Here is a 15,382-nt window from a genome sequence, read left to right as displayed (position 1 = left end):
AAAATTGTGTAAAAATTGTTTTAAATTTGTTATAAAATCAATTTTTGTCAGTCACATTGTTTTGTGTCCATTCGTTCTTATATTTAAATTTTATGTAGAGTTTTAGTTGTGTTCCCCCCTGAAGTCTCCAATGGGAGTTTTTGTGGTTTATTAGTTAATATTTCAAGATTCTAAATTGATAAAAATCAGCTGCTTTCTTTTGCCCCCCTTTGTGTTATCTCCCTAATACCGAAGTGGTCTTGTTTCTTCATATCCAAATATGAATTTTTGTGTGGTGTTTGTTAACACTAGTTTACACTGAAAATATACATTGGATGACTTTTCTTATGTATTTTGATCTGCTGAGATCGTTCTATACGTCTATACGGCTGATTCACCTCATTTTCGTTACATCTAAATATTTGTGATCTTAAAATAGTTCTAGATTATGAATTTAGGCAAATCGGATAGATAGTACGTCTTCTAGAAGCCCAAAAAATAAAATCGGAAGATCGGTATATATAGGGGCTATACCAACACATGAACATATAACCATCATTTATTCACACCTATTTGTGGTCCTAAAATACCTCTGTATTTCAAGTTTAAGGCAAATCGGATAGAAAATACGGTTTCTAGAAGCCCAAGGAGTAAAATCGGGATATCGGTCTATATGGTGGCTGTATAAATACATGGACCGATAGACACCATTTTTGGCACTCCTATTTGCGGTCCTAAAATACCTCTAGATTTCCAATTTCAGGGAAATCGGATAGAAACTATGGTTCCTAGAGGCTCAAGAAGTAAAATTGGGAGATCGGTCTATATGGGGGCTATACCAAAATATGGACCGATACACACCATTTTTAGCACACCTCCTTTTGGTCCTAATATACCTTTAGATTTAAATTTTCAGCCAAATCGGATAGAAAATACAGTTTCTAGAAGACCAAGAAGTAAAATCGGGAGATCGGTCTATATGGGGGGCTATACCAAAACGTCATCAATCAATCCCATTTTATCACTAAATAGTCCTGACATAAATATAAAGCCGTGACCGAAGTTTCACGATGATAGCTATACTGGAAGTATTTTTGGCCGCTAACTCCATATAGCACCGACCACTGTGCAATGTCGCGGGCACTTCCGGTCTAAACATTTTACTTTGTTAGAATCAACACATTAATGCCCTATTCCCTTATCTCATAGACGCAAGTTTTAGACAAACAATCATCGTTTACCATTTACTTTTCGCTGTAAGGAAGTTTAAAAAGGAAGGAAGAAAAGTATAGACTTTTATCAAATTTATAAAATCGATTTGAACCGCGGACCATACAGTTTGTATGCGAGCAAACACACTATGTACTGGGCCTTATACACGGACGAAAAAAACTGTTTTTAATATGTTTCGGTGTAAAAATTATATGTTTGGAACTAAAATTTTTAGCACATTATTTTTAAGTGAAAGCATAAGCTAGCATAACATCTTTGCGATATACATGTTAATATCCCAGCAAAAAAAATTGGAAACATTTCTCATAAAGCGCATCCCCATTAATTTTTTTCCACTTCCCATGCAGTCCTTTTGGACAACATGTCTTTTAAAGCGCATCCTGGAATCCCCCATCAAATTTTTTCCACATTTCAATTAAAGCGCATCCCGGGATCCCCTATTGATTTTTTCACTTCCGTTTCAATCATTTTGGACAAGTCTAAGAAAGTACGGATATAGACTGTTTTAAATGAAAATGTCAATTTTGGGCGGTTAAATATCGCAAAAAAATAATACAAAAGCAATAAAAAGTAAAAAATATAAAAACAAATAAAAAAAATCCTCCCCGGTGGGATTTGAACCTGTGCCGTTTGACTATTTTCCTTCCATGGAAGTTCTTTTGTGAAGGTTTTTCAAATTACGATATTTATTATTATTTTTTTTTTTTTGATTTTTAATGGAAAAAATATATTTATAAAAAATATATGCCGAAAAAAAAAGCAAAATAAAAACGATGTATAACATAAAAAAATATTTTTTAGGAATATATTTAATAAAAAAAATCCGCTTGTGAGATTTGAACCAACATTCTTTATTTGTTCATGCACACAAAAAATTTTTTTTCTGATTCAATCACGAAATTAATTGATCCAATTAATTTTTTAATAGAAATGTCTTCAATCACAGAAATGATAGTATCAATTAAAAAAATTAATTGACAGTCAATTAAAAAGTTTATTGATCCAATTAAATATTTAATTGATACTATTAATTTGTGTGATTGATTTTTATTTCAATTAAAAAATTTGTTGAATCAATTAAATTTTTAATTGAATATTTTTTAAAACTCAATTAAGATTTTAATTGGAAAAATTTTCGTGAAAATTTTTTCTGTGTGCATAATAATAAAGAACATCTCTTGAAGTAGTCAGAATGTCATACCGTGGTGTCATATTCAGAGATGGTCTGTATCAAACTTTTTTAGGTTTGCGACTGTCGCAAAGTTGTAAACGTCGTAAACGTCACATACGCGTCGAAAATGTAGAAAAAGTAACAAAAGTCGCAAACTGAAAATACTTTAGACGCGTCAGCTAGGCAGCGAATTCGATGATATCCAAGAGGATGGTATGTGTGAAGAAGTTTCAATTCTTAGGAATGTTCACAATTTTCGGTTTTGGTCCACACATTTTCCCTATTGCCTTTTGCACGAGTACAGGGTAACCGTGGATTTTCTCGTCCTTTCTTAGCTTTAAGTTCAGTCTCCTGTCCAATATAACCCCAAGGTATTTTGCACACCAACGGGAATTTCGATACCACCTAAGAAAATAGGCTTGACCATGGGAAAACTTTCACAAATTTCTTCAGAAACTCACAGCGAATGCTGTCACGCTAAATTAAAAAATGTTCAGGATTTCTTCTATTCAAAATTTGGTTTTCTACAGTAGGTTTACGACTTTTGTGACATACGTATTATACCGTCGCAAATGTATATCGCAAAAGTCACATTTTGTGACAGGCCAACCCTGGTCATATTAGGTTCATATCACAAACATTTGAATAGACGCTTTGATGCATCGTGTTCAATGGCGTTTGTGGCTGAGTGTGCTAAGGCGTTCTGTTATGGTTGAACCTGGGTCTATTGGCAGCAAAGAAGTTTTTCAATTCGTAAAAATTAGATGATAAGAAAATAAAAGTGCAACAACAAATGCTGATAAAAATATAAAATGTGATATTGGAAAAAAATGTTTTGTTTTTTAGTTTTTAAAATTTCTTCATCCAAATGAACTTCCAAGACACAACTTCTAAAGCAATGCAAAGGATCCAAAAATGGAGTACTTCAATCCTATGACACATAAAATTCATTGGAGATGATCCAAATTTGCACTACTTCCGGATCACAAATTGGGGATCCAAACTACTTTTTCGGAAGCTTTTTTTTGCTGGGATGTTAACATATTATGTTTGGGAAATAACTTTTTTGTAAATATAACATGTGTGAATGCAAACATACGAGTATATTAAAAAATTGCCTACAAACATATATGTGTTCAGAAAGAGAGACGGATACAGTATAAAATAAGTATATACAGCAGTAAGTTCGGCCGGATCGAATCTTGAATCACTACCACCATGAATCACCCAGCAAAAAAATTTGGAAGTTCTTCCAAAGGCACAACTTTAAAAGCACTTCCAGAAGATGCACTCCCAATGATGTTCTTTATTTTAACTACCAGGAAGTTCTTTTAATTCAATTTTTTATATCTTGTTTTTTCATACTTTTAATGGGTAATTTTAACTTTTTTTGTTTCAAATAGGTTAAAAACAGGGTAAGAATTCATAAAATGGTAGAAATCATTTAAATTTTGTCGAAAAAAAATGCTAAATCCAATCTGAAAAAATTGTGCATTTTTGAAAATATTTGAGGTCAAACGTTTCCCACAAGCGTTAGAATCCATTAACAATTTAAAAAAATATAAAAATATTTTTTTGACAAAATATCACAGACTTTTTTTAATTTACATCCAAAACATTGAATTCGGATCACACCTAAAGAAGTGATGCAAATTCAGTGCAACGGCTGTTAAAATGGAGGACTTCCATCCTATGAAAAGCCCATGTTAAATTCATCGCTTCTGCGTCAATTTTGCACCACTTCCGGATCCAAAAACAACATTTTCATTACTTTTTTGGCGACGCTTTTTTTGCTGGGCAAATATACTAGGTTCCTTTGAAAATTTCATGGAGGTTTGATGACCGATATTTTCCCAAGCAGATCATTTCAACCAGTACGCTTCCCGATGATAAATTTGAAGAATTTACCTATGAAGACTAGATCAGACTCTGGATTTATAAGAACCATTTTTTGTTTGAGTTTTAGAGGAATCATAAACATCTCTTGTAAGTGTGCAAGAAAATGATGAAATAACGCCATGATTTTAAATCTAAAATATGTCGATTTTTACCCCAATTATATAAATGATAACGAGAAGTAAAGTCTGGAAATATTACATTCAGTTTCAAGCAATTTTCATGACCAGTGCACCTTCTGTACCTCAAGATCAGAAATCGGACTATATGGAGGCCTTACCAAATGGACCGATAAAAACTAAATCATATACACTTTCCCAGCAAAAAAAAAATGGAAGTTCTTCTACAGGCACAACTTTAGAAGCACTTCCAAAAATGTCCTCCCATTTCTGTTCTTTATTTTAACTGCACAGGAAGTTAATTTAAGTTATTTTTTTAAACTCGCTGTTTTCATATTTTTAGTGGAAAATTTAACATTTTTTGCTTCAAATAGGCTAAAAACAGATTAAGAATTAATAAAATGGTAAAAATTATTTAAATTTTGCCGAAAAAATGCTAAATATCTTTCTAGAAAAATTGCCAGACAATCGTTGTAATTAGTGCATTACAAATCATAAAAAATTTTAAAAATTGTTTATTTGTCAAAATATCACAAAATTTCTTAATTCACATACAAAACACGGAATTCGCATCACACCTTAGGAAGTGATGCAAATTCAGTGCAACGATTGTTGAAATGGTGGACATCCGTCCTATGATAAGCCAATGTTAAATTCATCGCTTCGTCAATTTGATACCACTTCCTGATCCAAAAAATACATTTTCACTATTTTTTTGGTGACGCTTTTTTTGCTGGGTTTTTGTTGGTCTAAAATGCCAGCATATAAAATGCCAGGATAAAAGCTACAATTTCTAGAAAACCTAGGAGTTAAATAGGGAGATCGATCTAGTGGGGGCTATGCCAAAAACATGGAGGGATACACACAATATTCAGCACATCTAATTGTAGTTCTAGAATCTAGACGCCAAATCGGAGGGCCGGTTTGTAAGGGGGCTATATCAAAAACTGTACCGCAACACAATATATTCGGCACACTTTTTTCTGCTCCTAGAATACCTCTAGATCTCCAATTTCAGACCAGTTTGGTAAAAACTACGGATTCTAGAAGCTCAAGATCGGCCTATATGGGGGCTATATCAAACCATGCACCAATATGCACCATTTTCGGCACACCTTTTTAGGGTCCTAAAATACCTCTACATTTCCAATTTTAGGCAAATTGGATAAAAACTACGGTTTTTATAAGCCCAAGACCCCAAATCGGGAGGTCGGTTTATATGGGGGCTATATCAAAACATGGACCGGTACTCACCATTTTCGGCACACCTCTTTATGGTCCTTGAATACCTCTAGATTTCCAATTTCAGGAAAATTGGAAAAAAACTACGGATTCTAGAAGCCCAAGAAGTAAAATCAGGAGATCGGTCTATATGGGGGCTATATCAACACATGGACCGATACTCACCATTTTCGGCACACCCACTTATGGTCCAGGAAGGAATACCTCTAGATTTCCAATTTCAAGAAAATTGGATAAAATCTACGGATTCTAGAAGCCCAAGAAGTAAAATCGGGAGATCGGTCTATATGGGGGCTATATCAAACCTTGGTCCGATATAGCTCCTTTTTAACTTGGCGTGTCTGCAGACAAAAGACGGTTCTCTGCCAAATTTCAGGACGATATCTCCATTATTGAAGGCTGTAGAGTAATTACAATAGACAGACGGCTAGACGGACATGCTCATATCGTCTTAGAACAACAGACAGACGGCCAGACGGACATGCTCATATCGTCTTAGAATTTCTCCCTGATCAAGAATATATACACAGAGAATACAGATTGGTTATGATAACCGAATTTATTGCCAACCTCCTTTTGGCAGTTGCACTAACTATCTGTTGGTAGTTGTGTCGCCCGACAAATTCGGTCAACTCAATCGAATTGCGGGAAATCCAACTAATACTATAAATGGAGTTGGTTGTATCAGACGATGGAATTGGTCGTTGTTTCTTCTTCATTTGGTTGTGTCACCCAACTTTAATAGCACTATAACCGAATAAAAAAAAATAATTTCATTTAAATTTTATTTTATTTTTATATTTAGTTTAAAACATGTAAATATTTGTATTAAAGTTGTATAGCTAAATACAATGTATGATAACAAATTAATGTCCTTAAAATGGACGGTTGGGTACACAAAATTTAATACACAACCCATTATGACCTTCAGTTGAAAGTCGACTTTTGTTTTAAATATTAAAAGGCATAAAAATTGACCCGTGTTATCAGTTTGTACATATAAGTCATTTTTGGTCGCTGTAGGATGGTCGCTATAAGTTATGTTGGTCTCTTCCTACAGACACGTTTGGACAAGCAAGCCAATTTTGAAACCACAAGTGATGAACTTCTTATTGCTGATTGCCTCCCGATAGTGTGTTAGGAATTATGAAAAAAAAAACTTTTGAGTGTTCGGCCGAATCTGGCCCACGACCTTTTGTATCCATTTGGGTCCTTTGTACAACGTTGGCATATTGGATTATTGTTTAAAAATAAATCAAATAATATTAGTTAGATTTTGGTGCACTCATGTTTATAAAAACAGTTAAGAACCTACCACTTTATTCACTGCGACATCTCTTTGAGGTTTCCAGTAGACAATGCATCCTGGATATATATCATTAAATCCGATTGGGGTGTGGTACGCATGATTCTTTGTGTGCTATAATATACCCAGCATAAATTATCCACTTCAATATCATGTGTATCTTTTACTTACGTCCATTAATTTCAGTCGGACATCATCAAAACAATATCTTAGTGCATTGTGGATGCCAATAAAATTTGCAGCGGCTTAAAAATCGTCCAATGTGATGCTTAATTTGAAAGAAAAAATATCTTCTTTGAGCACCAAATATTTAACAAAAATTTAAGTGACATTTGAATATATTTCGAATAGGATTCGGTTGTGAATACTGATTGTCAGTGCTGATTACTAAATGACGGTTACGAAATTTATTTAAAGTTGGTCGTGTCAACAGAATTTAAAACAAATGCTACAAAATACATAGATTTTGTTGCTTCAACCATTTGTCTTGTATCACAAACGGAATTCTATTGAAATGATTGCCAAATGATAGTTAGCATGACAAAATGATTGCATTAAAGAAAAAAGATTGATACAACTAATATATAATTCTAAATGTAGAATTTTCATTATCAGAACCGATCTCCAACCAAATTGTTCTCCGTGTGTATACTTTATATAATAGGAAATCGATATTTCGATACAAACTTATTAAACCCCCGTCACCATTCTATTTTTAACAGATGCGTGTACATTGCAACATTTCGTGACAACTACGCTGCATATATGGGAACTGACATGATGTTATATTTCAGTACAGAGTAATCTAAAATTTTAGTATAATTGGCTAATAAAAATTTTTATATAAATTACACCAGCTATCATTTAATCCGTATTTACATATAATTGGCAAATTGGTAAATTTTTCTCCCTGTAACGACATTACCCTTTAGTCTTTTTGGTTTCTTATATTCTCTGGTATCTTTTGCGTTGGATTTTTCTTTTCTTTTCGTTTTTTTTTTTTTTGCAAAATAAATCATTGTAAACAAACTGCTGATAATTGTCTTAGGAAAAAGTTTTTCCTACATTTTTCATTTCTATCTCACATAGACCGATTCAGTTTGTATTCACCACTAGCGACAGCATTGACGTGCAACTCAACATAAAATTTACATTGAAAATATTTTCTTTGCTTAATTGAATAAATCATATCAAAAAATGCAATCGAAAGTTCATCGAACACTTAGGATGGCGACGAATTTTCTACGTTGGGGTAACCGGTAAGGAAATTTTTTAAAACTTACGACACAACCCAATCCAATGTACTCATATAGGCTTGCGAGATTTTAAATTGACAAAACCAGTACCTGGAAGAAATAAACAGTACATTTTATTTTGGTAAAAGAAAGAAACATTAAAAAATTAAATAACAAGAAATCCCTAATCTGCTACAATGCTAAAAATGATGCACTGATTATTGTTTACATTCGAATTGCATTCATTGTTCGTTCGACATTCGTCAAAGATAACCCAACATCCATATCTAGAATCATAAGCAATTTTTATTTTTGCCAAACCGAAATATAGTTGTACACATTTTAGCAAAATAAATAGACCATTTGAGTACCACAAACTTTTTTGTACATAGATTTTAAATCCCTGTTTAACAGTTGAAATCATTTATACATAAAAATCTTAACGCGTTTTTAATACATCTTGAATAAAAAAATTTAAAGAAAACAGGCGTGTCTGAAATGGCGTGTCATTGAAATGACTGTTGAAGTTTAGTAAGATATCCAAATACACAGCAATAAAAGAGCTTCCAAAATGTAGTTTGGATCCCCAATTTGTGATTGGATCATCTCCAATGAATTTTACATGAACTTGTCTTGGACGGAGGTACGTCGTTTTCGGATCCTTTGCATTACTTTAGAAGTTGTGCCTTGAATGTTCATTTAAATGAAGAAATTTAAAAAACGAAAAGAAATGTTTTTGACATTTCACTTTTTACTCTTATCAACATTTTTTATTACACTTCTTATCTTCAATTATCTAAGTTTTACAATTTGAACAACTTATTCGGTCTGACCAGAATTTGAACTTGGGTATGTATGTTGGCACCATAACAGAACACTTTGCACCATCAGCCGTCACTCGAATGTCATTAAACGTCTAAACGTCAATTCAAATGTTTGTTACACGATCGTAATATGACACCAAGGCATAACATTTTAACTACTTCTCGAGATGTATTTTATTAGTATGAATGAAAAACTAAAGAACACAGGTTCAAATCTCACCAACGATAATTTTGTTATCATATGTTTTTTTTCAAATGATTCATTTTGATTTTGTTATATTCGGTGTTTATCTTTCCACTTAAATTCAATAAGAAAATTCTAGCAATTTACATTCTAAAAAGAATTTCCATGTAAGTGTAAAAGTCAACAAGCACACGTTCACAGGTTTTTGTTTACTTTTTTTTGCTGATTTTCTATTCTTTTTTTGCGACATTAAGGCGTCCAAAATTTAAATTTTCACTTAAAACAGCCAAATAGACAATTTTTTGCTGGGATGTAGTTACGAGTTTCGCATAGAGAGAGAATTGACATTTATTATATATGTGCTAATTTTTGTTCATGTTTGATTTATTTTCGATTGCAATCACAAAAAGAAAAAATAGTTTTATTTGATAAAAAATACGAAGATCCAAATGAAATATTTTTCAATTTTCCTGCCATAAACTTTTTCAATAAATGTTCATAGTTGTAATTTGAGCTGATAAAAGAAATCCACTACTCAACAAAAATATCTTAGGCATTTTATCACTTACAAAACCGATAAAGAAATCCACGATTCAACAATTAGGTGCTAGTAGATTTGTAAGATTTATATCAATAAAAATACACGATTTAATAAAAATATCATAAGCAATTTATCAACATTAAAAAATTCTGCTCTCGATAAAAAGGATGTAAGCATTTTATCCATTTTTATACCCTAAACCCCATAGTGGTCAGGGTATAATAACTTTGATCTGCCAAAAAATGTGCCTACCAGAAATATTGATTTTAGTCAGTCCGTCCGTGCATGTATTTTTTGTTCGCAGGATTCCGGTCACAATTATAATAAAAATATCATAAGCAATTTATCAACATTAAAAAATTCTGCTCTCGATAAAAAGGATGTAAGCATTTTATCCATTTTTATACCCTAAACCCCATAGTGGTCAGGGTATAATAACTTTGATCTGCCAAAAAATGTGCCTACCAGAAATATTGATTTTAGTCAGTCCGTCCGTGCATGTATTCTTTGTTCGCAGGATTCCGGTCACAATTATTAACCGATTTTGATGAAATTTGGTATATGCACTTTTTTGGCACAAGGACGAATGCTATTGAAAAAATCGGATCAACTTTAGATATGGCTCCCATATATATGTATCGCCCGATTTCGATAAATGGCGTCAGATTGCGCCCATTTACGGACCGATCGGCGTCAAATTTGCCACAGAGTAATCTATTTTACCGCTCTTTAAGTGTGCAAAATTTCTTCGAAATCGGTTCAGATTTAGATATAGCTCGCACATATATGAATACCCCCACTGAAAGGAAAATGTACGTCATGAGAACGAATTTTTACGTCCCGGTGACGAATTTTTCGTCAAAAATGAGCTAACGTAACATTTCATCCTGGTGATGAATTTTTCGTCATGGCGATGAATTGTAATTCATCACTGTGATGAACACATTGACATCCCATAGATCACTATATTACGTCCAGGTGATGAAAATAGTTCATCTATGCGATTATGTTTCTCGTATCTGCGATTATTCTCTTTCATCCATGCGATGATGAAATTCTCCTTCATCGTATCTACAAACGCGATTGTCACAGCGATAAATGCTTTTCTTAAATTTGACGTAATCCATGCATCAATATAATGTAATCGATTCATTAATATGATGTAAACCGCTCATAAATTTGATACACCATATTCATCAATAATATATATCACAAATTTGACTTATATGGTGAATAGATTGCATTAAATTGGTAAATAGATTATGAGAAATATTTTCCACGACACCTAATAAACAACCATATTGTTTTTTTATTAAATTTTAATTTTATTTATTTGAAATAAGGTACAACTAACGAAATAAATACGTTCATAAAATGTATCATACAAATGCAAATATCTGAGTTTCTACGAAAGCGGTTGATTTTGATAAATTGACCATCAAGATACACAAACATGCTGTTACCTTAACAGTGTTTAGATCACCAATAGCAAGGATGAAAAGTTTTTTGGGTTCAGCCTGTGGAGTAAAAAATTTATAAAGAAGAATTTAAAAATTGATATTTTGAATTATTGTAAAATATTTTCGATGCTAGTAGAATTTTGAACAAAATTTAACTCACCCTTTTCCTTTTGAATTTTTTGTTCATGCAATTCGTCTTTCTCCTTTAATTTCAGTTTAAAACCATATTCGGTTTTCACAGAACGAAAACTGTTGCGGCAATTATAAATTTAGAAATACTTCCTCTCAAAGAAGAAGCATCCTTGTATAATGTCCCACAACATGTTCGACTGTCTATGTGTTTAAGCAAATGATAAAATTTTAAATGCTTAAAATATTTTTCATTTTGGTTAAAAAATGTATTGCATATAACACTTCATGTATTTTTACTCACTTTTTTGTTTTTCTTTTCACTTTCACAACTTTATTCAATTAGCTCTTTATTTTCGGCGTGCGCGACCACCTTCACACTTTGAACTAAACTCATCAACTGATAAGAACACTTTGAGAAATTCTCTCTGCACAAAAAAAACATCTCTACCACACAACTACATATGAATGTGTTATTCCATTAGTATTTGAGTACTCAACAACGGAGTAGATGAAATGTTTCGTCTATTAGATTACTTTTTTCATCAATTTCATCGACTTTAATCGTTCTCATACATCTTGGAAGCCGATTTAAAAACAACCATGTGAACAAATGCTCAAATTCTCGTTTGAGTTAAGTTAAATGTGGAGAGAGCATGAAATACCCAACAAAAAATAACTTTGTTCTCATTAATAAAAGCTGTGTACAGTTATTTGAAAAAAGAAACGTAGCAAGCGAATTTGGCTGTGTGTGTTTTTTAGGTAGAGAAATAAATGCACATCTACAGAACGTATGAATTTTATGAATTTTATTTGAGTACTCAACAACGGAGTAGATGAAATGTTTCGTCTATTAGATTACTTTTTTCATCAATTTCATCGACTTTAATCGTTCTCATACATCTTGGAAGTAGGCTTGCCAGATGGCCGGGATTCGCCTGGATTGTCCCGGAATTTCGTCTCTATGAAGTGTCCCGGATCTTTCACAAAATTTACCAAATATCCCGGAATTTCAATTACTCAAGGCATATGTTTTATTTTTTTTACATTTCTTAAAAATGAAAACGATTTAAAATTAAATCGCTTTCAAAAATATTTTTGGTTTTGGATTTTCATACATTTTAAATGTACATTTGTTTGTCCGATTTTGTACCATTTCATTTAATCTCACCACTTTGAGAAAAAAATCAAATCACTGTCTTGCGAATCATCAGCTGTCACTTGAGTAGTAAATGTAAAAAAATTTACGCAAATATCCAATTCACGTTTTTCTGCAAAATGCATTTTAACAAATTATAAGTCAAGTTTGTGCTCCCTGCCATCATTTCAAAGTTCGATTTTATCCTATGATTACCATAGACCCTTTAGTGACACTATAACAATCCCCAATTCGGATACGAAATATACCTAAAACCATGTCCATGGCGATATCCAAAATCCCAGTCCAGTCGAAAGCCACTACAAAAGAAGCAGCGATTGTCACCTCAGAGCTTAAGTTTGTTTGCCAAACCCGAAAGTAATATGCCAGTAAATATGAGTTTCGGTTTCCGTTTAAAAAAAAAATATTCCCAAAATTATTTACGTTTTATATAAAATCGTCGCAGCCATCTTGGGAGAAAGTTTCAGAGGCTCCAATATATTTAGGAATTTCAAAGCTTGCTGACAATTACGACTACGCCATGGCGTTTATGCAAATTTACCAAGTGATAAAATATGGGGAACTAATATCGAAAAATATGACTGTTTTTGCTTGTCCCGACAAATCCCGGAATGTACGGCGCAATGTCCCGGATTTCGGCAACCATCATCTGGCAACCCTACTTGGAAGCCGATTTAAAAACAACCATGTGAACAAATGCTCAAATTCTCGTTTGAGTTAAGTTAAATGTGGAGAGAGCATGAAATACCCAACAAAAAATAACTTTGTTCTCATTAATAAAAGCTGTGTACAGTTATTTGAAAAAAGAAACGTAGCAAGCGAATTTGGCTGTGTGTGTTTTTTAGGTAGAGAAATAAATGCACATCTACAGAACGTATGAATTTTATGATCGCATTGAACACTGTTTCGTCACATTGACGATTGATTCGACTTTTAGGTGTTTCACTTTAGTACTAATGAAAAAATGTAAATAACAATAATCCATATACTATATACACCGTATACCGTTTTATGTTTTATTTAGTATTGAGATTTTTTCGACACATATTTCAGAGAAAAGTGTTTTTCATCAATTTGAAGATTCTTTCATCGCATTGACGAAAACTAGCATCCTTGATACATCATGGAAATAAAACCCATAAAACTTTTATCCAACTTATATTAAAATGTGGAATTCATATAATGGGACTTTATATAAACGAAATTAATTTCAATCAAAAGTTAATTTTGGTTAACTTTCCCCGAATCGGGAGAAAATAATTTCGGCTTTTCATAGTCCACGGTAGTCCACGCTTCACCCATTCCACCGAGTACATATAACAACGTGTGTTACCAAAAACTCGATACGTAGTAAGAACATCCATCATAACCTTGTGTTTTTGCTGAAATACTCTGGCTGAAATAATTTGCTGACATGATGATCTTGCAGTTTTTGGCCCGGTTCCATCTCACGTTCAAAAAAAATGTAAATAACAATAATCCATATACTATATACACCGTATACCGTTTTATGTTTTATTTAGTATTGAGATTTTTTCGACACATATTTCAGAGAAAAGTGTTTTTCATCAATTTGAAGGTTCTTTCATCGCATTGACGAAAACTAGCATCCTTGATACATCATGGAAATAAAACCCTTAAAACTTTTGTCCAATTTATATTAAAATGTGGAATTCATATAATGGCACTTTATATAAACGAAATTAATTTAAATCAAAAGTTAATTTTGGTTAACTTTCCCCGAATCGGGAAGAAAATAATTTCGTCTCATTGACGAAACTAGATCGTCAATGTGACGAACTATGAAAAGAACAAAAATTAACTTTGATGATTTTTCGAAAATTTGGTCATAATTTTCGAAAAATTGGTCATAATAACCTTATTTATTAACCGATCATACTCAAATTTAGCTCAAAATAACCTTCTGTGATATCAACCAAACTGAATGCTATTGAAAAAATCGAATCAAATTTAGATATAGCTCCCATATATATGTTTCGCCCGATTTTCATAAATTTGCCCATAAGTCCCTTATTTATCAACCGATCTTACCCAAAGACGGCCAAATCTTTAGTACTTACTATATGTGCAAAAAATCATCGGAATCGATTCAGATTTAGCTATAACTCCCATATATATGTATCGCCCGATTTTCCCAAATTTGGCCATAATAGCCTTATTTATTAACCTTCTCAAATCTTACTCAAATTTAGTACAAAGTAACCTTCTGTGGTATCAACTAAGCCTTCAAAATATCATCCAAATCGGTTTAGATTTAGATATAGCTTTGAAAAATTTATCCTAATAACCTTATTTTTGACCATAGTGGCCTAATTTATTAACCAATCTTGCTCAAATTTAGCACAAGGTAACCTTCTGTGGTATCAACCAAATCTAGAAAATATCATCAAAATCTGTTCAGGTTTAGATATATATCCCATATATGCATCGCTCGATTTTCCCAAAGTTGGTAGTTAGACATAAATATATTTCCCAAGTTTCTCCAATTTGGATTTTTTACCCACACTAATTGAGCGATTTCCTCTTTTTTAATAATAGACTCAATTTAGTGGTATACTAACTCTATACGTGCAAAATCAACTATAGCCCCTAATATCAGACATTTCACACATTCAGATCGTGATAAAACTCCCATAAACATGTACCACGTAATTTTCTAAAATGTGGAAGTACGCTTTATCTCCTAACCCTATTTCAATACCCAACAAATGCTTATGGTTACTAATTCAATTAGGGGTGGTTTAGAATATGATATAGTCGGCCCCGCACGACTTTCTACTTTACTCATTTGTTTTAATTGTAATTAATGAATATATCCGCCGTTTGATAAAAATATCGTCGTCACTTTATCAATAGTTGTTTTGTTTAAATAAAAGACACTTT

General features: G+C 32.6%; 1 protein-coding gene and 1 long non-coding RNA gene across 3 annotated transcripts in view; one reads left to right on the top strand and one right to left on the bottom strand.

Moving 5' to 3' along the window:
• Positions 1–15,382, top strand: part of LOC142221400 (NADP-dependent malic enzyme-like) — a 133,944-nt gene that overhangs the window by 51,225 nt on the left and 67,337 nt on the right. The window contains exon 1 of one of the 2 annotated variants that reach the window (XM_075291117.1): positions 8,055–8,205. The exons of the other annotated variant lie outside the window; for it this stretch is intronic. Coding sequence (XP_075147232.1) covers positions 8,144–8,205 — 62 coding nt within the window. The 5' untranslated portion in view covers positions 8,055–8,143. Of the gene's footprint in view, positions 1–8,054; positions 8,206–15,382 lie in introns of those variants that run through there. 2 annotated transcript variants of the gene reach the window in all.
• Positions 6,412–7,481, bottom strand: LOC142221402 (uncharacterized). The gene is made up of 3 exons (XR_012718030.1): positions 7,118–7,481; positions 6,956–7,060; positions 6,412–6,852 (listed from the first exon to the last, which is right to left on the bottom strand). It is a non-coding gene; the product is annotated as an uncharacterized LOC142221402 (long non-coding RNA).

The sequence above is a fragment of the Haematobia irritans genome, chromosome 1 (genome assembly GCF_050003625.1).
Source record: "Haematobia irritans isolate KBUSLIRL chromosome 1, ASM5000362v1, whole genome shotgun sequence".
NCBI lineage: Eukaryota > Metazoa > Arthropoda > Insecta > Diptera > Muscidae > Haematobia > Haematobia irritans.
Note: the sequence above shows the minus strand (reverse complement) of the source record. Positions and strands in the feature narration are given on the sequence as shown.